At 37.2% G+C, this 25,819-nt stretch overlaps 1 protein-coding gene across 1 annotated transcript; it reads right to left on the reverse strand.

Moving 5' to 3' along the window:
* Positions 1–3,548: 3,548 nt before the first annotated feature.
* LOC149027836 (protein DA1-related 2-like) lies at positions 3,549–9,679 on the reverse strand. Its single transcript, XM_089166295.1, has 12 exons — positions 9,264–9,679; positions 8,880–9,019; positions 8,402–8,477; positions 8,059–8,158; positions 7,322–7,442; positions 7,124–7,207; positions 6,478–6,597; positions 5,877–6,089; positions 5,733–5,795; positions 5,527–5,642; positions 4,406–4,464; positions 3,549–4,328 (listed from the first exon to the last, which is right to left on the reverse strand). Exons 1-12 carry the CDS (start codon positions 9,307–9,309, stop codon positions 4,012–4,014), a joined length of 1,455 nt encoding a protein of 484 aa, XP_089022421.1. The 5' UTR covers positions 9,310–9,679; the 3' UTR covers positions 3,549–4,011.
* Positions 9,680–25,819: the final 16,140 nt, after the last annotated feature.

Genomic DNA, 25,819 nt, shown 5'->3' on the forward strand with positions numbered 1-25,819 from the left:
AAAACCCAGGGAACCAGATAGAAGAATTTTTTCTGGATTAAAAGTGACTTGAACCAAACCTCAGTTCCAAATGAAAAATACACTTAAACATTTGATACATGTGTGACTGCTGAGAATATGTTATACTTCAAATTTGATGGCTTGGCATATCTAGAAATGAATTCAGGAAAGAATTGCAACTTTTTGCTGTCCTTCCTTCTAGGCACATGGATGTATGTGTCTTCCTGCACGCTTGTGGATGTGGGAGTTTAGAAGAAAGATAGCGAGCACCCTTGTTTTAGTGCCACTAAATAAGGCTGTTCAAACTTTTCCAAGGTCATATTCATATTGGACACAATTGATATTATACATTTCGATATGTTTTTCTATCGATTTGCATTAACGTACATTGATCATTGCAATACATACAATAGGGGACAATATATCTTTTAAAATCACTTGACCGATACTGGAAACTTTGCTATTGGTCCCACATTCAATCCGCACATTGAACGTTATCGTATGTACATGAATATTTTTTGTGTAATGCTTATTGGAACAAAATTACACTTCATAATGGAAAATCTCTCCATGCACTATTTTTATAGTTAAAATTATTCTCACTGGCAAAGTCCCCATTTGGTCTTGGTCAAGCTGCTGGTCAATGGGGTATTTGCAGTTTGTTTGGATTTCAAGCCTCAGCATTTCAAGATTTGAAGAACAAAATAATGATAAGGAATCTGATACCGATGGCTTCTTGCCATGGTGAGATATCAGTTCATCTCGCAGAATCCAACCATAACCAGAAGCTAGAAAGCCAGATCTATTTCTGCCTTCGTTTATATCATAGGATAAAATACAATCAATGGACGAGAATGAATGAATAATGGTGGCAGGACTTTAAAGAGAAAAAAAAAATGAAAAGAAACAGAGAGACCCCATGACTATTTATTATATGAGCACCCACACACCTTAAGATAGTCTAAATTTTTTCTTGCATGGAATAAAGGTGATGATATTCATGACTCTGATTGGGCACAATAACTAGTCTTCTATGGAAAGATTAAATTGGGCACTAACAGTTTATTTTTTAAAAGATATTGATGTCTTGTTTGCAGCAACCATAAAGAATATATGGGATGATGCTTCTTTCACAAAGAGACTTTTAAGATCTGATTGGTTGCGAAGGGAATTAGAATGAAGGAAATAAAAAAAATTCTAAATATAAAAGAAATGAAAGAGAACATTATTTGGTTATGTATAGAACAATCCTTTCTTCTTATCTTTGGGGATTTTCAACTTGTCGTAGTGATCATATCTAGTCGTCCTATGTTTAAGTGTAAGGACCACGCATCACATCCTATTTAGGAAGCTTTTTTGTAAAGAGATCCTTAAAGGTTTAATAAAAACATCAATAAGACTGACTTCTCTCTGTATTTTTCAACCAAAATAATTGTCACTAGATAGAAATGGTTGGTTTTCCAGATCTTTTGTTAATGGAAAATCATTTGTAAAGTTTTTCTCTGAGGAAGAACTAATCTTTTTTAAAAGTATTGATGCAACACAACACCAGGATGATCAAGTGACCAAACCTTCATGTAAACGATTATATTCCAAGAAACTCCATTTAAGAAGGAAATAAATAAACAAATAATATTTTTTTGTAAATATCTGATGGAACGTTTTTGAGGAGCTAGAGATGCAAAATATGCTACAAGCATATGTTCTTTTTCTCGTGTTGCACCCCTTTTAAAAACCAACGGGGTTAGTCCAAGTGGTAAGCAACTTGGTTCGCTTAAGCAAGGTTTCGGTATCTAATCCTTATGGATGCAAAAAATCCCCTCTAGGAGACTCACCCACCACAGCCAAGTGTGCGACGCTGGTCGAACACCGATTTATAAAAACCGGGGTTGGCAAACCAAAAAACAAAGAGATGCAAAATATGCTACAGGCATATGTTCTTTTGGACCAGCCCTAAAATGAAGAAAAAGAATGGGAATGCGTAGGCCAAGTGGGAGAATATTAATGGATGTGGCCAACAAATAGTAATCGAATTTTGATGGTCGCAGACTCGCTGTAATGGATTTCCTAGTGTTTGGGTAGTTTTTGTTTACATTTACAGTTTAGAGTTGAACCTAAGAGGCATGGCGGGAGAGTTGAGTATTTATATAATCTTAACACCGTGTGTGTTTTTTTTTTGTCACTCTTTCAGTATATTGTTCCATTGGCCTAAAATGAATGTGTTGTCATTGTTGGCAACTTAAGTGGGCTTTGATATGGTACAGCAACACACAAAAAGGTTCCGAGAGAAAGAATCCAATTCAAATAAAGAAAACTCAAGAATCCCGTTTTTGAGGGTCTCTGTCCAGTTTTGATCAACCTCTTCATCGGATGGTCATCTAGTGTCCGATTGAGCCGATTTTTGGAGGAGAGCTTCACGACTTCTTGATCTTCAAATCCAACGGTGGGATTGTTCATTGGAGATCTCTAAGTTAGTCCGATTTGTACGTCAAAACACTCCTTGTTTAAGTCAGATAGAAACTCTGAATTTGATTCAAACTCTGAGTTTAATTAATCTATAAAAGGAGAGCAAACTCCAGCAGAAGAGGCAGGACGTTTTGAGGAGCTTGGGAAGAGCGTGGAGGTCGAACCAGAAGACGTTGGTTGGCTTTGGAGATCTGAAGCTTGGGAATAAGTTTTTCTTATTTTCGTACACTTGCATTGTACTTTTTCATAACACTGTGTTTTCGAACAATAAGAAGGTGCTGTTGAAGGAAGTCTTTTGTTTTGCTGAACAAGAAAGACAGTGAAAGAGAAGGAAGAAGAAGTAGCAGAAGAAAAGAAGGGAACATGGTTGTATGGTTTTTTTTAAAAGAAAAAGATTGAAAAAGAAAAAAAAAAAAAAAAAGAGTTGGAGAAAAAGAGAAACAAGTATTGTTACCATGCATTTTACACAAGTTGAGGTAACCCGTATCCACAAGTTATTGTCTATTATTTTCTAGATTATGTTTAATGATGAAGAACCTAGATCATGAATGTAATTTGGGGAATTTGAATTATTGGTTTACATTGTGACCTAGCAAGTTGGAGCTTGTCTAGGGGGTTGGGGTTGGTGCCCTTGTCTGAATTGCATTTTAGACTATAGCAGGGATTGGTGTTCCTGGATTGTTGTAGCAGTCAAAATATCTAGGAGTGTATTGAGTAATATACGAAACCCTAGGTAGGGTATTACTCCGTGGATGTAGGCAATTTGGCCGAACCACGTAAACTCTGTTGCATTGCGTTTTCTGTTTATTTTTCTTTGTTGCACATATTGGAGTGCCTTGATTGCAGAGTGGTGGTACACTGTTTGGTAGACCCAGCCACATTGTGGTGTGTGGTGGACGTGTCCTTGTGCAGTTGATAGCTACGAGTGGTACACTGTTTGGTAGACCCAGCCACATTGTGGTGTGTGGTGGACGTGTCCTTGTGCAGTTGATAGCTACTAAAATGTTCTAATTAATCTTGTTTCGAGATTAAAGAAGCTTCACATTGAAGTGAATTTTTGAAGACACTGATTCACCCCCCTCTCAGTGTCAATCTGGGAATAACACAATAAGAGTATCAACCAGGACAAATGACTTGGTGACCTGGTATGGAAAGCCATCATGGAGTAAAAGTGTAAAACAGAAACATGAAATAAGCGGCACATAGATGACAGAACCACTTAACCGGGAAACTCGGGGACAGAAATGTTCATGTATCTTCTGCAGCCTGTTTAGTCCGTGATGATCATCTCTCTGAAACATGTATTTACACAAGATGGGAATTGAATTTTGGATATGATTGGTACACACTTTCCGTTAACATTTGGAACAGCTATATTTAAAAAACAAAAAACCCTGAAGAACCCCACAAAAACTAAGGGGGAGCTGATACAAACTTTCTGATCAGCTCAATTCTTCCAAGGGGAAAGCTGTAAAATTATCTTAATGATCAAACCAAAGGGTCTTCCGAGGAAGACATGTAGCAGCTACTATGATTAATTGATTACTAAGGAACATTCCCTGTCAGACGTATGTGTTCCAAGGTACGACGTAAGCCATATTTGGTTACAGCATCATTGGCAGCTCTAAATCCTTCACCATAGGCTGTTGAGGTGTCATGAGCAATCTGGTGCATGAAGAATTCACCTAATTTATACTCAACATCAGATCTTCTACCTTTTTTGGATGAAGAAGAAGAAGATGACGAAGCTGTTGATGTAGATGGCATGCTTCTTGATCCAGGCATGACCTCTGACTCAAGCCACATGTAGGAGAGCACCTGACAGATGCCTTCTTCCACCTCAGGGATTAGATTGTGGTAACCTGCTTGATTTGAAAAATTATGAGGCACCCATGACGAAATGCTTCTTAACTGAAGGGCAGAGAAGGTAATCTCATACCTTTGAGACGTAACCATCCATGCATCAATTCATGCGCAAGAATGGAGCCTGTTAGTAATCTGCATCAAACAAACAACATATGAGGGTTTCTGTTAATAATCAGCCAGTCTTAAGCCTGAGACAGAAGTTGTGAAACAGCACTCAAAACTGTTAAGCTTCTTTCTTATCAAGAAAAGAATTTGCTAGAGAAGCAGAGTAGAGCTGCTGTAGAAATTTGATTAGGTGGTGTCCTTCCATCATGTCCAGGACAATATACAATAATGAAATATTCCTGCCAGCTTCACAAATGGAAAGGTTAACATAAGTTTTCTCAGGGATCTATCTGTTTTATTGATTTTGGTTTATGAAGTTATGATATAGAATTTTTGTACACTTCACCATGAAGGACACACTCTGGAACCATCAGATGGAGATTGCTTTCTGATCCTTTTATAGTTCAGGTGGGGGTGCAATAAAAAGAAATTTTCAGAACATCAGCAAAATTCATGCAACAGCCTTGTGGAGGTTGGGGAGGAAAGCGGAAGGGAAGAGAGAGGGGGAGAACAGAATATAATAAAAGAGATAAAATTTGATAAAATTTATTGCAACTATGCATTGTTTCATTCTTCCTGCCACCAACCAAGCTGCACGAAAAAACACGTAACTGTGTCAACATACAAACAGCCAGCATGCAGTCCCATTATTGATTTCTAGCTTTGATTTTAGCTGTGTATCATAGCTCTAATTGAAAACAACTAAAGTTTTTCCAATACCAGAGTCTCTAAAGCAGAACTAAACAAGAAAAACAAATGAAAAATAAATGACCAATTTCCAAAGGACTGGTTAAAAGAAAGCTCTTGTGTAAACAGTTCTCATCCTTCCAAACATAATTGCAAAAACTTCTGTTTATTTTTGGTTTTACAGAGGGAGAGGGAGGGACAAACGAGTTTTGCACTTGTGGGAATGGCCATACTGGGTGGTTGAGACATCTGCTCCTTTTAAAAGCTCATATTTGATTCACTATATAACAATAGATTTCAATCTGGAAACTGAGCTGAATTTAAAGAAAAAAGCGGGCACTATAAGCATCAGAAACACATGTTTGAAGAACAAAAAGTAAACAAATTTATAAAGATTAGTACCTTGGGAGGCCATACAGAACAAGGATTGCTGTAACCTCACATTTTCGAGTCAGTTTTTGAGAATGCTTTTTCATGCCTATAAGCCGGTTGCCCCCAATTCTCGGCTTTTTATGAATCTAAACACAATAAAAGGAGAAGAAAATTAATGAAAATCAAGTAAACTTTGTGAATAAGGAAACACCAAAGTTATAGATTTCCAGTCATACACCGCTAACAGTCTGCTCTTCAGATAGACATAAACCCCTAGTCTCAGGTAAGTGATGGTGGCCCTGGAAAGAAGAATCAATTTTGAATCAAAGGACTTGCAGACACAAAGTTTGTAAACCTTAGAAGAAGATTTCATCACTTACAATCTTCTCCGCTTCAATAGCTTCATTGAGGGCTTGTCTTTCAACCAGCAGCATGGGAATCTGTTGATCTAGTTTCATATTCATTCCTTCATAATAGTCTCTGATGGCATGGTAAAGGGGTTGGCAGTCACCGGTGTCCATGATAGCAGACTCCATACACTCATAACATAGACTGCGTCCATCCCCCAAAGAAATGTAATTTATGTTCCTCGGCTATATTACAATAACAAACCACTAGTCAAGGATGGCAAAGTAACTGCTTTGGATCAAATATCAAAACAAGAAGCAGCCTCTCTCCAATTAAATGAGGTCAGCTACATGGATCCTTGCCTTCCTTTCAGCTCTATTTGAGGCCGTACTAGATGTGAGGCCTAAGCTATGCATATCCTTTCTCACCACTTCTCTTAAGGTTATCTAAGTACGCCCCTAGTTCTTCTAATTCCTTCAATTTGGAGTGATCACTCTCCACACAGGGGCAGCTTTAGATTATATATATATTATGTAGGGGAAAAAAAGAATAGACCAACTGAAATACCAGAGTGACAATTCCTTAACAGTATAGTAGAAATAACTAAAGGACCACAATATAAGATTATCATACCTCCAGTCGTTCGCAGCTACAGCAGCGAGCAGTGTAATCATACTCATGTGCCGGACAATATTTTTGACACCAAAATGGATGAGATCTATACTCAATCAAACCAGCTCCATTTATAGGAATCTGAAAAGATTGAAGAAGTGATGAGAAGAAAAAAATGATGAAAATCCAAAATTTAGTTGGGATATTCATGATAAACCAAAAGACTAGTATTAGTCCTCAACCTGAACCAGGAAGGATAACCACTTTTGGCCACCATGCAGTGTGCCAAATATACATGAGTACACAATGCTATACAGAGTGTTTGTGCTGGTCTTATATATTACAGTAAACAGGTACCAAACAAATTCCACTAGTCATCATCCTAGGAGCAGTACTTGGATAATGTAGTCATTCTAGCTTTGCACCTATGGTTACATTGAAAACAAAGTCCAAGAGTGTCTGCAGAGCTGGGAAAGCTGAGTTCCAGCCAATTGTACAAAGTTCATGTGTATTACGAGCTATCATTGATGTGTATGGTTAAAAAGCAGGTACCCCTACCCATCAATATAGATAAAATAACATAAATTAAAAACAATGGTAGAGACAAATAAAACCTATGGCTTAGTGAAGAACTGTGAGGAATGTTTGAATAGTAGTAGTTCCTTACATACTGATAGCAGACTTCACATTTAGGATGGTGCAACTCTTTGAAACAGGACTTGTGGTATGGATTCCTACCTGACAAGGTAAACTTCGATTCAACAGAAAAAAAGAATTTGTAAGAGGTGGACACTGCAGACCAATATTTCCTGGAGAAAAGTAAGTCTTCATGGGGGCGAATAAACATGTTTCAGGAATTCTATACCTCATGCTCAGTGATTGGGAGACGACAAGCATGACAACGGAAACAATTTGGGTGCCAAAAGGATCCCATAGATCCTAAAAAATTCCCACTACCTATTTGGCGATTACAGCCACCACAAAATCTGCAATATGCACATGAAAACTGTAATGATCAGTGATCAGTCAGGAACCACATTGTGAAATTACAGGATGTGAAATCAAATTTCCCAATGGACCTTATTTGTCAAATATATATTTTTAAACTTTAAACTTAACAATACTGATAAAAAAAATTATTTGGACCTTCAGTTTAATATAGTTCACATAATTAAGATACATTTGAAAAATGAGCATCAGTTATCAAGTGTTTCTCATTATGTCCATCTAGCAGGGAAAGTGCCATCACCCAATCAATTTACTGTAGGCCCTTACCATTGGAGCATTATATATATGAAAACAAATAAAAGAAAGCTTAAACAAGTCAGAGAATTTCTAGGAGTTAAGGTACTGTTTCAATTCAGCAGGCTTCAGAAGCCGGCAAATTACAACTTGGTGGTTTTCTTTTCTTTTTTTTGGTTTGGCCGGGGGGTTGGGAATCACAACTTGGTTGTTAACTTCTACAATTGCATAGACCCATTATGGTATAGTCACTCTGACTTGGTGGACTAGGCAGGAGATTAACTGACTCAACCAAGTAAATTCAACTATCACATTTTCCAGCCAAAATAACCAAAGAAACAGTAACAATGTTATACTAACCTATATCCTCCAGGGAAATACTGTGGAGGATATCCAGGCATATTCAAGCTCTCTTTATGTGATTTGGGAAGTTCTTCATTGTCTGGGCGGGTTCTGTATCCTGAAAACCAAATATTCCATATATCATATTATGCTGCAATCGGAAATGAAAGAAATAAAGAAAGAAAAGAGGGGGCAAACATCCAAGGCTTTCTATATATCCGGGTAGACAGAATTCCAACGTAAAATTCAGGGGAAAAAAAACTGTATTTCCTCATGTCTGAGACAACATGGACCAGAAAATTTTGCCCTTTTATCTGATTCTCCTATTAAGTGTAATGCACAAAATATCAAGGTAACCTACCATTTGGCTTCTTTAAATCCTCAGCCAAAGAAGAAACTGCGATGGGGCCATCATTCTTCTTTCTGGATCTGTCATCCTGATCATGACTTACAGAAAGCTTAGTCATTGAACTTCCAACTTCCAGAGAGGGGAAACAAAGAGGGAGAGATAAGAACATTGAAGAAAGCTTTAAAGAAAGAAAATAGATAAAACTACAGTCCTCATAGATATTGAAGTACGTAAAAATAAAATTGTGTTAGTAATCCATCCATCCGTTTATCCTACCAACAGAAATTGGAGAAGGATAAAAAAGTAGATACACATTCACTGTCTTGTCCGACTTATATGCAGAAATTTTGAGCAGTTATTGAGCAAAGAAAGTGGAATGTTCAGTCTAAATGCTACTTTCTAATTGAACACGAAACTAATTAATAACAGGAAAACGTATGAATTCGAGTTCACAGTGAATTACCAAAAAAAAAATCACAACGAAAAGTACCGTAGATGTTGCAGGAGCACGGGATACCATGTTTCCATCCCCAAGAAACTGTGGACGGCTTCCAATCGTTTCTGCATGACATGATCCTATCTTGAAGATCTTGGCAATCCATTTCATGAATCGAGGCTTTTTTGCGGTATCTGAGGAGACAAATGTCCCTGTTTCATCGGTATCAAATGAAATAGTAGAAAGGCACCAAAGAGAAATCCATAACCACACTGTTCAGCTAATTTCTTACTAGCGAAATATCCAATGGCACATACTACTGGTTGTGATCGTGATAATACTCACCGTTTCCTTTACAAGGATAGAAAACATGTTCCATTGAATACAATCACAAATGGCAAACGCAGGTAATCTGGATAAAGAAGAGAGGAAGCGCACCGTAAACGCGAGGCTGATTGAGACGATTCGCTCCAGAAGAAGCCATGAATGGAGAAAGTCGAAGGCGTCAATTTTGTCCAAATTTGGAGTGGACGAAAAGGAAAGGAAGAGGTGGAGAAGAAGATAGAGTCTGCAAATAATGGAAATAGGGAATTGTGGACGGAAGCATAATAAAAGGCGATTCAGAGAGATTGAGAGAGATGGAGAAATATAGAGAATATCTTTCTCAGTATCCGCTTAGCTCAGAGAGAGAAAGAGAGATGCTTGCCTTCGAAAGCAATGAAGGAGGAAGTAGCGAGATCACTATAAAGAAAAATGATTTGGGGGATCGAATATGCTGAGATGATGAGATGAGAAGAAGAAGAAGAGAAACAAAGTAGAAGTGGACGGTGGAGAACTGCAGAGCAAGAACCTGCGGTAGGCGCACGCAGCACGCTTCGGTTTTCTTCTTTCTTGTCTCTCAGTTTTTATAGATAACCGATTAAAAAAATTCGTACGAAGAAGACGAAGACCCCAAAAGAGAATTTCGAAGGTCTTTTCCGCGGGAGAGATTGTCTCCGTCTGTCTTGTCTGTGTCGGTCGGCCTGTGACAGATAATGCAAAGGATGACGGTTTTTGAAATTCGAATTATGCCCCTCCTATAGTGTATCCAATTTACCAAGTCCCCTCGTTTTCCTTCCTTTGTAATTTTGACTTTGAAAAGGTCCTCAAATAATAAACTATTAATGTCTGGGCCCAGTTATTCAATGTATACCCCCGCCAAATGTAAACCGTTAATGTTGTATGCCGTGATTTTTCTTTTTAATAAAGTATTCAGTTTGCACCCAAAAAAAAAATGTAAACAGTTAAAAAATGATTCGGTATAAATTGACTCTTCGGAATGCCGGTTCTAAGTTTTTCAGAGCAACATCGATCAATGATATAAAGTAAGGGTCTTAGCGGTGCGGTTTTGGACCGATTTAGGTTTGGACTAACGGTTTATGGTGTGCAAGAAAAATAACAAGAAGAAATAATTTAACATCCTACAATAAAAGTCAAAATTCTATGAAAAACAAAGTAGCTATTGGTCAATTTCTATTAAAAAAATCCACCCATCCTATAGAAATCAATAACCTAGTTATTAAGTAGTAGAATGACTATTTGATCTTTGAATTCATGCATAATTTTTTTAATTGTCTATACCAACACCGCAGGGAGAAAACACGGAAATTTTCAAGTGGCGGGCCTGGGGGCCCCCGGGGGAAGATCCGGATTTACCAACTACCTAGTGGTAATATAATGATTCAATTATTATTTAATGTAAAATTATAAAATAGATTGTAAAACAGGCTATAACGGGTTGCGGTTTGGTTTTGGATTGGTGCAGCTCCGCCACCTCTCAGCCAAAACACAGCCCATGAAGGTTTGGGCTGGTGCGGTTCGATTTCAACGGTTTGGGCTACAAATTGACATCCCTAACATAAAGGCTCAAACTGACCGTAGTAGGGTCGGGTTGGGCCTTGCTGACACATATTTGGGCCACCCTGGCCCAACCCATCTCAGCTGATGTCAACCAAGAATAGGCTGGGCTGGGCTTGACTGGACTTAAACAGAGTGTATAACTAAAACCCCTCGGGTTGTGTTGGGTTGGGTTGGGCTGGGCTGATGTTTAGGGCAAAGATTATGCATAACTTTATAGATATGTTAAAGCACACTTTTATACGATTTGGACCAAAATCATTACTTTAACCCAATAAAGAAGGGAAAAGAAAGAGAGGAGAAAGCTAAAATCACCTAAAGGCAACAAGGATTAACTTTTCTTTAGCATGTTTCACGTTAATGGTGAGCGGAGAAGAAGTGGGTCCAAGCGATCATTTTTCACCCATCATTGAGCTTTCAAGAATCAAAATCAAATGGCACCTCAAAGAAAACAAGAGACATGTGTGCTTTGCTGTTAGGCTGGAGTTAAGGAACAAGTCAAAGCATTGTATTATTCTCTTATCAAAGAGATCTTGAGAGATTTTTGGTTACCAAATAGAAAGGGAAGACAATTATAGGGCCAATATTCCTACTCCCTAAACTTTGTCTTTTTAGCTATGGAGTTGATGGTGAGGAAGAAGGATACATTTTGAATCATATGTCTTTCATTTGCTATTTGTCACTGCATTAGTGGACCATCTAATGGACGATAATTTTGAATTCAAAATTTTGGGTGCTTATCTTTTTGGGTGGATATTAGATAGGTCCTTCCAGGAACCCAATATGACCCTTTCTATGTACTTTTGCTATTAGTATGGGCCTCAGGACTAATCAAGCTCAAGGCTTTGACATTCCTCATTACCCACTCAATGTGGCAACCTCTTAGTCTATCAAGTGGTTACGAGCTATTTTGGGTGATTTGTTGGATTGGAAGACGTTTATTGGCGTAGAAAATCACGAGTACAATGGCTCTTCGAGGGAGATCACAATACTTGTTACTTTCATCTTCTTATCTTACAACAACGTTGACAGAACAAATTGATGGCTTTAAAGGACACTAATGGTTAATGGACATGGGATTTGGATGGTATTTATCAAAGCCTTTTTTCCAATTTTATTGGTATTTTTACTAATGAGGCCATGGATGAATTAGCATTAGATGATGTGCTTCAGCATGTGACACCAGTTATTACTTCTGTAATGAATGATATGTTATGTGTTGTCTCGACTTTAGAGGAGGTTAGGTAGTACTATTTGCTATGAGTCCATCGAAGTCACTTGGGTCGAATGGCTTCCAACCAGCCTTTTTTCAAAGATATTGGGATATCATTCATGAGGATCTTTATAATTTGTTCTATGAGTTCTTTGAGATTGGGGTTATTCCTACAATCCTTAATGAGACATTAATTTGTCTTATCCCAAATCTTGATAATTTGGAAAGGCCTGACCACTTTCGCCCAATTGCACTAAGGTTTTGACCAAGGTGATGGCATCACGACTTCAAGGGATCCTCGAGGATGTTATTTCTCCATTGCAGTCAACTTTCACTTCACGTCGAAGTGTTTCGGATTATAGCTCATGAGCTTTTCCATTATGTCAAAAAGTGCAAGAAATTAAAAACCATATTTGTGGCTCTTAAATTGAATGTCCAAAGGCCTACAATAGGGTAAATTGGTTGTTCCTGGTAGAATGGGTTTTTGTGATTTCTATGATAGTTTCTCAATATGGTTATGTGAAGCTTAATGACCATCACTTATCATCTTCTCATCAATGGGGTGCCACGTGGATCATGACTCTAGGGAGGGGTATTTGGCAAGGAGATCCCTTGTCTCTCTAGCTTTATTTGTCATATGTTCTCATGCTTTTAATTGTTATTTACAGCATTCACATGATGTGGGCAATATCATTGGAATTCAAGTGCACAACTGTAGGCATGCAATCTCACACCTATTGTTTGCATATGATGCTCTCCTCTTTACCAAGGTTAGTGTTGACCAAATATATCAAAGCATCGGATCAGTCCATCAATCATCATAAGTCTTCTCTCACCTTTTCCCCAAATACCCCAACCCGCTTTCAATGGTGGTTCTCTAGGGTGCTACATGTTCCTTATAACCCTAGGCTGAAAAAAAAAAAAACAACAACAACAACTTGGGGTTGCTGACAAATTTTGGAATCTCTAAGGGTGAATTATTTTGTGATCTACTTAGTGGATGGAAAGCCAAGTTTCTAAGTCATGCACGGAAGAGACACTACTCAAGTATGTGATTTCTTCGATGGGGACTTATGTAGGTATGCATTTTAGGCTACCTTCCTCCTATCATAAACATGTTTGATTGGCTTTTGCGTCTTTCTTTTGGGGTCGGGCTGATGATCACACTGAGTTAATTGGGATCAATTGTGTCACTCCAAGGAACGTGGTGGCTTGGGTTCCTAGATCCAAAGATACAGAATCAGGCATTATTGTGCAAGGCAACTCATTGTATTTGGTCTAATCCGAAGTCTTTATTTGCACGATTCATGAAGTCTACATACTTTCCTCGTTCTAACTTTTGGGATGCTACTGAGGGGCAAAGTCCAAGTTGGGGTTGGAGGATCATTTTGTGGGGTCAAGAAGCCCTACAATGTGGTTTGGGATGGCCTATTGGATGGGGGTACTCTGTCAACTTAGGGGAGGATAGATGGTTACCCTCTTCAGTGGGTATGGTTTCTCCAAGGCCAAGAGCTTTACAACAACTGTCAGGAGTTGTGGCAGATTTGATTGACCAACAAACTATGACTTGGCCAGTAAATGTTGTATGCAAATTCATTCACGAGGATGATGTTTAGTGAGTCCTTTCTATCCCTTTGAGGCAGTTCCTAGGTGAAGACCGTTTGTTTTGGTGTGCAGGCAAAGGGAGAACCTTAACTGTCAAATCTTGCTACTGTCTCCTCTCCAACCTTTAAGGATGAGGCAGCATTCCATCAAGCGTCCACTTCATGAGTATTTGCTCGTGACCAGATACCAAGCGAGGTTTGGAAAGTGCTTTGGCAATGTAAGACTCTCTCCAAAGTTCAATGTTTCCTATGGAGAAGTTGTGTGGATGGTCTAGCTATAGGTGCGACTTTGGTGCAACGAAGGGTACAAGTTCCCAACACATGCTTGCGCTATGGGGAGAAGGAAACTATCAGGCATGTATTATTGGGTTGTAGGTGTGCCCGGTTTGTGTGGTATGGGAGTGGATTGGCCTATCGACCACCGGATGGATCTTCACCGTCATTGATGGAGTTCATCCGCTCATGGTTCACATTGAGAACACACAATAAAGCCATGAAGAAACAGTTGTGTGATAGAACTCCTTCATTATGTGGCATCTATGGTTATCTAGAAATGGATTGGTTTTCAAATAGAAGGACACACCACCATTGGTCATTCAAAAAGCTCATGAGGAAGCACAAGAGTTCATGACTACAATTATTGCACGACTTTCACCACAATAAGATCCTTCACAGAACGCCCATGGTAGAGTTGCGTAGGTTATCATGCTAGTATTGTTGTTCAAGTTAATAGTTACTGTGATGCAGGCTGTATACCAAAGTCGAATAAGGGGGCTATGGGATATGCATTTAGTGAACAAACTAGAATCTGCAGGTATGTCATGATTTTTTTTTTCTCTTCCTTCTTTGAATATGATTTTTTTTCCTTCTTTATCAAGTCCCAAATAGGAAATAAAATATTGAAGCATGCAAGAACTCTTTTTCTCCATGTTCTTCTTTATTTGTAAAATATTTTGGAGTTGGCCCATAATCACATCTCTAGCCCATAATGCTCCAGATCATGCCCATTTTCACACTTGAGAATTTGAACGGATCTCTTGACATGTAAAATTGCATGTTTCATTCCCAAAACTCCAAATGTTTGCTTAAATCTTGAGAAAGTCCTAAAATCTGCAAAAACAACATAAAACCCAAAGTAGCTCCACTCTAAGTGTGTAAAATGCATGTTTTATGCCCTAAGATTTCACACATAAATGTGCTTATCAACAATTTACATTGAGTAATACTATATCATTGTATCGTGCAGCTTACTTCGCATCAATTTCACAGGGAATCCTCCATTGGTTGACGTTAGGCCCACAACAGTGGTAACGATTCTTCTATATGAGTTTGACGTGGTTGTTTTCAACGATGCAAATTCATCTTACATATCGGAATATGTTCTAATCTCATTGCATGGGGAACTCCTTCATGCTATATCTTATCCTACCCATTTGGTTCGTGAATCGATCCAAGTTGCTATAAAGTGTGGTTACAGCTGTGTATAGATCTAGTCTAATAATTCTATAGCTACTTCCTTCTAGAGGATGTATTGCAATTGAAAAATAAACTTGACATTGTATGTTTCAATATGTACCATGGGAGTTCAACCTATTGGAAGACACCTTGGCTCTGAAGGCCCAGTAGATTCTATTTACGACTGTATGGCCTATTTCCACTCTCTAGTTGTTAGGTATTTTACCCACTAGATGTATACATGGTACTTTAGCCCAAGTTCGACATGAAAACAACAATTGAAATGAAAGGTACTAAATGTAGTTGGAAAATCACTAAAAAATCGATTATTTTTTGTCAAATTGGGGAAATGTTAGCGAAATCAAAGATTTTTCCGCCGGCAGTATGAGTTCTACCTCTACTGGTGCGTTCTACCGCCGGAAAAGAGGAAGAAAACAACCGAATACAAGTCGCATTTCTTCCATTATTTGACAAACTGAATCGTTCGGTCTTCTCTCCATTCGCCAGTAATGAAACTCGCTCGCCGTTCGAACTTCAAACTTCTCCCTCTTTTTTCTGTCTCTGGTTCTTTCCTCACGCTCCCAAAATCCATAACCCTCTTTGCTCTCTCTCTCCAACTCTTCTCCACCACTGCTGCAAGCCTGCAACTCTTCTTCCCACATGGCCTCAGTCTACTCTCTCTCTCCAACTCTTCTCCACCACTGCTGCAAGCCTGCAACTCTTCTTCCCACATGGCCTCAATCTACTCTCTCTCTCTCTCTCTCTCTCTCTCTCTCTCTAATCTAAGTACACCGTCTTCTCTAATCTCTCAGTCTCAGATTCTCGCGGTCTTGTGACTCTCACCCCACTAAATGTTGGCGAAATATTGCCGACATTTCACTTTGGATGTATCACATAAAGTTCGGCTTTAATCTAGTTTTCTTACTAAAAAGATGAAATTAAAAGACTCTACCAAGAAGGGAAAAAAATACAAAACTATGCGCTACTAAAAAAATTAATGACATGATGGCATCTGAAATTGTTATGACAAAAGCGATTTTGCATAAATTTGGATTCATTCCATTCCCAACGTAGATCCTCTATATCTGGGCATCCAGGTGCTGGATGCATGCCTTGTCTGTTGTACTTGGAAATCAACCCTAATATATATCACGAGCAGAAAATCAGCGGCCAAACGCTTGGACTCAGTAGATGTTCGAACGCAGAGGATTTGAACTCTTCCATTCCTCAAAAAATCACAATGCCTTTCACTACTTGTAAAAATTCTCAAAGAGAGTATAACTTTTGGGTTCAGAGTGGGACAACATGATCGCTGTCATAGCATATATTTTCAACTCCCATAAAATATGAGATGATCAATCAATACTCATTCCTTAGTAGATTTTTACTGCAAGCATTCTTCATCTTAAAGCTCCATTACCAAGAAGGCATTTCCTTCGAAGATAAAGTAATAGTCTGACAAACTGAATCAACACACAACACCCCCCCCCCCCAAAAAAAAAAAAAGAAGAAGAAGAGAGAAGCAAAAGCCTTCTAAAGACACCCTTGAATTTGAGGAGTTTTGACTCCGTGATTTCTAGTCTCTAGGCAAGAGATTTCTTCTCACTGAACAGTTAATTTCTCAATCCTGAAATGGGGATACATATATGCATATATAAGATCTCCTGCATGTCACATGATACAAATTGAGATCCAAGTGAATGACATAATCTATCGTATGAAACTATACTGCACTTTCAATAATAGCATTAACAAATAATTACGTAGCTAGCTCTTATCTTCGCCTGCAACATTCAACATGCACAGCTCGTATGCATGGACATGTTTGTGACCAAAATACTCCTTAAGACAAGGGCAGAGATTGGATTGTTAGCTAGGAAGAGATAATCTGCATCCTAGGGTCTAGAATGATATCGAAATACCATCTAAACCCCAGGATGCAGATTACCTTATCCTGACCCAACATGAAACGGAAAGAAGTATTAATGCTTAATTTCTTTCTACAGGGAATGAGAGAACTTGATGTCCAGGTGAGTACACCAGTCGTCTATTTATATTGGTGTTCTTGAGTTCTCCAACTAGAGAGGTTTTGGTACGTGGGCTTGTGATAGAGCGAAGATAGTAAGGTGGTTTCAATCGAATTATTATTCCGTTGTCTCTGTCAGTTTTGTTCTTCCGGTCCCAAGCAATGATAGGGTTTGGGACTTCATTTTCATAGACACTGGTGCTGTTAGCTTGACTGTTCAAGAAGCAAAAGCAGAATATAATAAAAGAAGATAGGTTTTATTTTGGACTAGTAGAGATTCTATACATATATACATATACACTATTTTAAATTCATGAACACTGCTATTGATACTTTACAATTAAGATATTTATCTGGAAATCACTGACGAATGACAACACCTGTGTGTTTGAAGCACTCGTCACCTTGGAATTTAGAGCTTTAAGAACAACTTTGTTCTAGATAAAATATTCTCTTAATCTCTTTCCTTCAATGATGGGGAAGTGATCATTTGTCTAGTAATATGGTTTCTCCATCAGCTTTTGGAATATATTCAGTTCACTTTATGATGGGCTTCAGTGTCTTCCTTAATTTCCATCTGAAAATACATCTCATATGATTCAAAAAAGAGAGTTCACCACCCCCAGTTTAAGCCTTTCTCCTTCAGAAACAATTGTGAATGCGTATCTAGAATATATATGGAGCTGGAAGCCATCTTGGACTGTTTGAGAGGGTATCAAATAAGTTCTCCCCCACATTTCTTTACTTATCTATCAGATTTTTTGGTTTTGATTTGATACCTTGATTCACCCATTACTGAGCTTTCAAGAATCAAAGACCTAACACTCCCCAAGTATTAGCAATAGCATCCGAAAGAGAAGAAAGAGAGGGACACATAAATAAGATCTACCCAGGTGCAGTCACCCCCAGCTATCACCAAAACTAGTAGATATGTGGTCGTTTATTTCATTCCTGAAGAATCGATTCGGAATGTTCTCTCGAATCACATACACAGGCTTTGATCTGGTGGCTGGTGTCTTTTAATTTGTCATAGAAAAATGTGGTTTTAGGGTTTAGAGCTCGAGTTTTGGATAGCTTTCCATTATATTATCTTTCACTTAATTAAATATTGAAACGTCTTCACTTTACCCAAACATAGCAACTCCCATTAGTGTATGAATCACTTTAATTAAATCTATGTGCTTATCTTTATTTGTCAAACATTTTTTATTCTCCATGTGTTTTAAGTTTGATTCGGTTACTTGGATTTTGCTAGGTTAGTGAATATGATATGGTGGTGCATGTAGTGCTCAACATTGGATGGACGCCACAAGAATTGTATTATGGTATATGTGGATTATACCATTCATATTACCAAAAAAGAAAAAGAAAAAAGGATTATACCTTTCTTGTGCGGCTGAGATTTAAGAATCTTACTTGCATGGTGCGTCTGACGTGGTGGTACTGTGATGACCACCATTTGATGAATGCCACGTGAATTTTATTCAATTTCAATTGCTCAAAACATGGTTTGGTTCACAGAAAAGTTGGTTTTGTTTCACTTGAGTTGGTTAAATGAGCACATGGTGTTGCAAACGGCTATGATAAATCTATGTAGCATGCATCCAACGGTGAGCACCACATGTACCACTATATTAGACACACCACTAAAATACATTTCAAGATTTAACGGAGTCTACATAGCGTTTATCTTATACTGGGCACCACAGACATCGATATGTTAGTCAACGCACTAGCTTAGCAAGATTCCAGGTTAAAATGGAAGGGGAGGTATAAAGTGAGGATGGTGCCTTCATTTCTTGATAGATACGGAGAGTGAGTTCAAATCCATTACGAAAAGAATAAAATATATATGAAAAGGTGATGGAAAAAATGTCTAAGTAGACACAAAATTTGATTATATGTTATTCATTCTTCAATTGTGTCCACATCATTTGAAGGAATGGTTAGAAGATCCAAAGGTTTAGCTCAGTTGGTAAAAATCAAAATCTCAAAAGATGAGGTCGGCCAAAGACAAAACCTTGTATACATATAATATTTATCCCCGACCCTAAAAAGGCAAAAAAAAAAAAAAAAAAGAAAAGAAAAGAAAAGTTTCCTTTATTTTATCTTTTTCTTTCTCCTTTTGGGTAGACTCTTTGTTCTTTGTTGCTTCTACCTTACATCACTCTCGTATAAAGAGTCAAGCCAACCAACAACAACGTATGTGGAAAAGGACTACAGACCCTATCATTGCTTGGGGAAGATAACAAAATTGACAATACAACAATGGAATAAAAATTTGAACGAGATTTTCATCACCTTATTATTATCTTAATTAACCTGATCTCTACTTAGAGATCTCAAGAACCAGATAGTAGAGCTCACACCCATCTTGAAATGAAGCCCTCATACAAGCAGAAAAGAAAAGATTAGTTATTTCGGTTTGATGTTGGGTTTGGATTAGATGATTTTCGGCCAAAATCATTCTGAACCCCAGGATGCAGGTTTTCTCTTCCTAGCTACCAATCCACATGATGCCCATCAGCCCATATCTCAAGAAGCATTTTCTGGGCAACTTGGGTTTACATTGTTGCATGGGTTTGCATGTCCATGCATACGTATGCTCATGTTGTATTTTATGGTGAAACTTGCAGTTAGATGAAGAGCTTTGAGCTGCTAAATATCTTTTCTTCTCGATCTAATTCTTATTCTTCTTATTCTTTTTTCCTTATGAGTACTTTATGGCAATAGTTCTACTTAAAGACGCATTGAGGACATAAAGTTAGCAGTTGGAAAATGAAGAATGACCTGTTTCCAAAAGCACACACGGAGAGAGAGAGAGAGAAGAGAATCCATGCATGGAGAATCAGTCTGAACCATAGTTTTGAAGACATCACCGAAGCTCTGTTAAATTAAACCAAGCAAGAAGTGAGCAGTTAGACTTTAACTGAATCTCAAAGCGGAGGAATTGGAACCCATTTTGTCTAATCAGTTAATATATTTGGTTAGATTTTCATGTATTTAGCTTTCATTTGAGGTCGTTATAAGATCCAAGTTTCATCAGGTGATAATGAGTTTTTTTTTTTGGTGACAAGCAGGTAATAATGATTTCTACCAGAGGGAGGGAGGGAGGGGGGAGGGAGGGGGGGGGGGGGGGGGAATAGCAGGTGATCATAACGATGGTAATGTATATATCTTCTAATCTTTCCTTGAAACATATATATGGATTTGGATTTCAGCCCTAAATATTCCTGGAATTAAGTTGGATTATCCTTTTATTTCATTTATTTCGATTTTAGTTGCTAATTTATAGCCAATAAACAAAAATATATAAAAAAAAAATCAAATATCACGCAAGTTAAGAGATTATCATTTTCCATTTGCTCACCCACATTATGGAATTCTTTAATTTGCTTCCATCGGATTTAAATTTTAAAATTATAGAAAGTTTTGTACTGAGTACTGACATGTATATTTTCCACATATCCTACCATGAATATTGGACCAAAAAGAGGCGGGGCCGAAGGGAAAAAGGGGGGAAAAAAGGATCCAAAACTTGATGATGTGATGGAATGAGTTTTAATCTCTACCATAAATGGATTTCAAATAATTGTTTTAGATAATTATGAATATAATAGCTAACTTTTAACCCCCAAAAAGAAAAGTTATATACCATGGTTAATTACATATTATTCGTGTTCTAAGTTGTAAAGTCTTGTAGGTGGCCTCATCATGACAAGCGATTTTATATTCAAATTATATTCTTCCATAGTCTCTTGAATGAAGAAGTTTTTATGGTTTATTCTAATGGTTAGTTTTCAACACATGTAAAATTTTTCATAAATAACTGTATAATTTCATATAGTTTTTAAACTTCGTGTAAATTTGAATCAGAGTATAATGTTTTTTTCCTATTAATATGCTTAGCAAAGCATAATTCGTTTAACTACTTTCCACATGCATGCCAATATATATAAATAGTTAGTATTAATTCACGTGACACAGAGGCTCACGCAAGAATCTCATTGATAAGCTAACTTCATTTTAAAATGTTTAGAGGAATGAAAGTAGATTATATAATTCAATATATGGTATTTTTCTAATGGTTGTCTCTATTCGATGGTCGTTTAATAATATTAGTATGACTATGAATCTTTGTTAAACGATCTTTGCTCACTTCCATAACACTCTCTATGTTTAAAGTTATATAAATCAATTGTATCTCTACTGTTTGAACAATGGGATTACGTGATGATTTAGCATCTATTATATTTTCTAAAATTTCATACTATTCTGTCCTTTACCCTTCTTATAAGATTTCTTTCTTATGTGGCAAAAGACCAACACTTTCACGTAGGAGGTCATAGTTTGAAACCCATTGAGGCCAGGGGCAAAGTCTCACTTAAATTAATTATATAAAGTCTCCCCTGAGAATATAGTCGAGGTGCACGTAAGTTGGCTGGATGAACATCAAATAAAATAAAATAAAAATTCATTCTTATCATTTTTTATGGAATGTATATCCAATTCAAATGATTCTTCATCCATCCCCACATCATCCATCTTCATATAACTCAACTGAAAGAGCCATCCACCTGAACTTGGGTCAATCATAAACTTACTTCTAGTCTTAGACATGAAAGAGTGGAACTAAAATTTTCTTCATAGACACATAATACATAATTGTTACCCTTTTCACCAGGGGAGGAGAGGTATGGTGAAGGTGGTCTCTCTTTAAATTTATATATATATATATATATATATATATATATATATATATAAAAGATGCATTCTTGGGTGAAATTGGCTGCTCTTAGGTCCATCAAGAAGGGAATAGAATACATTCCAAAAAGGGAATGGAGAGCCATTATAGTTGAACAACATGTACTATTCTTTCCATTCATTTCCCTATCATTGAAGGGATCACAAGGGTTAGAAGAATATTTCATCAAGCTAAAATGGTGCATTAGTATATAAATTCTAAGCTTGATTAGTGCTTCAAAATAAAATGTTGTCACTTCTCAAAGACATACCGGGGAAAAGATGTATAGTGCATGTCCTCGAACTTATTCCAACATTAATCATCGTAAATGATTTCGAAAGAGAGGAAGGCACATCAGCTTCACATGCGAAAAAATTTATGCGTTGAAGTAATGAAGAGCCTTTTACCTAAAAAAAGAAAATAAAAGAAAAATAAATCATTGAGGGGCCATGCATGTTCTTGGGTTTGGGTGCTTTATATTATGTGAGTCCATATAATTATAATTTGGTTGTAATTGTAATTGGAATAGGGTTCCAATTATTTGTACAAATATAAAATTGTAATTATACGGATATTAGGCTTTTAGGTTAATTTCTCTATAAATAATCTTTGTGGAATAACCTAAGGAACAAGCAAGCAAAGGGTAACATTTTTCTGGGTGTGAAAGTTGTGAGTTTTTTAAGAATAGTGACAACTTTTTTTCTTTTTGGTGGACATAGACAATCTTACCGTACCATGTTAAACAATTCGTGTGTGTTTTACTTGTGTTCTTCTTTGTGATTGGGCATCTATCCCCAACATGTGATGAGATATTGCATAAGAAAGTGAAAGAATCATTTCAAAAGGCAGAAAGCGAGCAAATTATATATACACCTCCTCGGTTTGTAAACCATTACATTAACATCCCAACGTAGATGCCCTCAAAATTATCCTACATTCCACCATAGGGAAGTCTTTATGGTCAAGGCTCTCCACTATTAATGCTCCAAAACTGAACCAATCTTCTTTGCCATCTTGTATTAATTTGTTCTTCCTTACACCACTCTCCTGACCAAAAGGAGATTCACACCTTCAAATCGGTAAAGATGTCATTATAGCAAACAACATCAATGCCTGTGGAAAAGGAAATCCAAAATCTATCATTGCTAAGGGAAGATCGAACAAAATAGATCGATGTCAACGATGAAAAAGTTATTCGATTTAAGACCACCTTATCTTGGCTTTGCTCAAACTTTATGCACCTCTTCAAGCAAACCCAACAAATCTCTCTACTTGGAGACCTCAAGAACCCATTATAAATAGTAGAGCCATTACCCATCTGGACACAGCAAGCTCTCTTTCCTGCAGAAAGAAAGCATTAATTCTTTCAGTTTCATGTTGGGTTAGGATAAGGTAATCTGCATCCTGGGGTTTAGATCGATGCCCGATATCATTCTAGACCTCAGGATGCAGGTTATCTCTTCCTGGCTAACAGTCCACACTATAGTTTTTCGAGGGATTGACATTCATGATTGGATGGAGTTTATTTAATTAAACAAAATTCAAGGGCTGTGGAGATATGGATATGGTGAACCAAATTTGGAGCTCTATGGCTTGGTGTATTTAGAATACTTGGAACTCATCTATTTTCATGGTCTTGATGTCTTAGTGAGATCTATTATGTCACATTTTTTTTTCATTTGTGCTGACATTCATAATTTATTGATTGGGTCATCTTTTGCTGGGGATTTTGCTCCTCTTAGTATTACAGGACCCTCAGAGGAAACTGAATGCTTTCAAGTGTTTGTGGATGGTTCAGAAAGAAAGGACGCGCCAGATCTACCGAAGCCAGGGGGGGCCATTTCAGCAAGAGGATATAGTTTTTGAAAAAAGGAGCGTGCTGCATGAGAGAACCATACCAACAAGGGAGGTAAGAGTTTATTTATTTTGTGGGATTCTTGAGATTCATTTATAGCTACACAGTGTAAGGACTGTATTGGATGATCAGCTACAGCAATGGAACTTCTTGCCATACGGGATGGTTTACTTTTAGGAAGGTCGTTGGGGGTGGAGATGATCCAAGTAAATTCCGATTGTATGCTCGTGATTCTCTCCCTGTAGGGTTTTCCTTCATCTTTGGATTGGATTTGTCTTTTTTTAGTTTTAGATATTTTGAGGATTTCTTCAAGATTTCGTTGGGTGTTTTTTAATTATATCTCTAGGTCTTCTAATGTTTTGCAGATTTTCTGGCAAAGGGAGCACACCGTCTCTCTTTATCTAGGTCTTGGTGGAATGTTCCACCATTGTTTATGATTGATATGTCTGTGTTGTCCAGGTCTCCTGGCTTTGACTCTTTAATATAATTAAGTACAACTTTTGAAAAGAATAAATAAAAAAAAAGGTCCCCACAACAATACCCATGTAATTTCAAGAAGCGTTCTTTTGCACCCAGACTATGTTTACATTCTTGGGTTTGCATGCATGCCTACATATGTTCATGCTGCGAATATATCATGGTGAAAATCACAAATAACTATAAGATCTTTGTACTTAGTTTGATAGATGGAGATTATTGGCTAACCTCGAAAGAGATTATACATACGTACAACGGCGACATTTAAAACATTTTTCGATCTTTTCTTTTTTTTTTTCCTATTTAGTTACATGCCGAGGGAGGCCAATATTGTTGCTGATTGGATGTCAAAAAGCACCCTTGTTGGTGGACTACACTTTACTGTTCTATCTGAACCCCCTTTGGGATTTTGAGGAGGTCATGCAGGCAGAGTTCGGTTGATGTGGTGTAGTTTTCCTTCTTTTGATCTATGACCTCATTTATGTATCCAAAAAAAATCCCTATAAATATAAAAGACCCTACAGTTTAATAGAAAATGCATTTTCTATTTGGAAGCATGATCCTTGAATTGCACATGGAAACATGAATGGTTGTATGTAGCTTGAAGTTTATGTAAGCTCAATTAACATTTTCTAGCAAATATAAGGTAATTGCATGCTGCATTGAGTCTCATTTTAGTGCATGATGAGCCACACTACGTATTGGACAGTGGTTCTATTCCCTAAATACACATGAGATGATGGAAAAGTTCATAATTTACTATAATTTTTCTACTGGATAATTCAAGTATACTTCGCTATGAATGTGTATTTTAAAGTAATAATCATACCCTACTGGCATAGAAAACATGTTGAAAATACCACGTTCTAATGGAAAAGTGACAATAACATTATAAAAATAGCATAATTGAAATTTTTGTATCTTAAAATTTCCATTGGATGAATTATTAATGCTCATCAATTTTTTACACAAATGTCATGGATGAGGTCCATTCTATAGAGGTGCTTTTGTTATCATAGGTAAGGGTGTTAATTGGTACTGTTTCGGTAATTTGGTATTGGTACCAACTTTGAATACCGACAATTAGAAACATACTGTATCTAATTTACACGAATTTACATGGTTTCGGTATTTGCAAACGACGGTATTTGCAAAACATTCGCACGGTTTCGATGTTAAATCGATATGAAAAACGGTTTAAACACGGTGTTTATTGTAGTACACTTTTTATAGGAAGAAACTCATACCACTTTTGTTATTAGTTCATTAAGATTCTATGAAATTACAACCAAACAATTGATAGAATTTGATATTGACAGTGACAAGACAAGTAAATCTAAGAAGATGAGTGAATGATGAAACGAAAAAACTAAAATAGAGAATCATGGATAAGGTAAAGGTAAAATGTTTTTATTGTAAAATTACATTTATATCCCTTAATTTGGACGATAACATAAATACCGGAACGATATGAGTACCTAGAACCGAATTATCTTGAAGTTTTGGTTGTACATCTGTACCAAATTTTGAACGGTGTGATACAGTGCGGTTCAATACAATTAAATGATTTCGGTACGCAATTGACACCATTTGATTCATAGGACATGTTTTGAGACAATACAACCGTTTCAAAGCAGGTACCCCACTTTGTAGTTGTTGGATTTATTTATTTATTTATTTTTTGAGGTTTAAGCTGTTGTCTCGTAGATAAAGAAGTTCAATTC

The sequence above is a fragment of the Hakea prostrata genome, chromosome 1 (assembly GCF_041222555.1).
Source record: "Hakea prostrata isolate BN-2017 chromosome 1, UWA_Hpros_2, whole genome shotgun sequence".
Classification (NCBI taxonomy): domain Eukaryota; kingdom Viridiplantae; phylum Streptophyta; class Magnoliopsida; order Proteales; family Proteaceae; genus Hakea; species Hakea prostrata.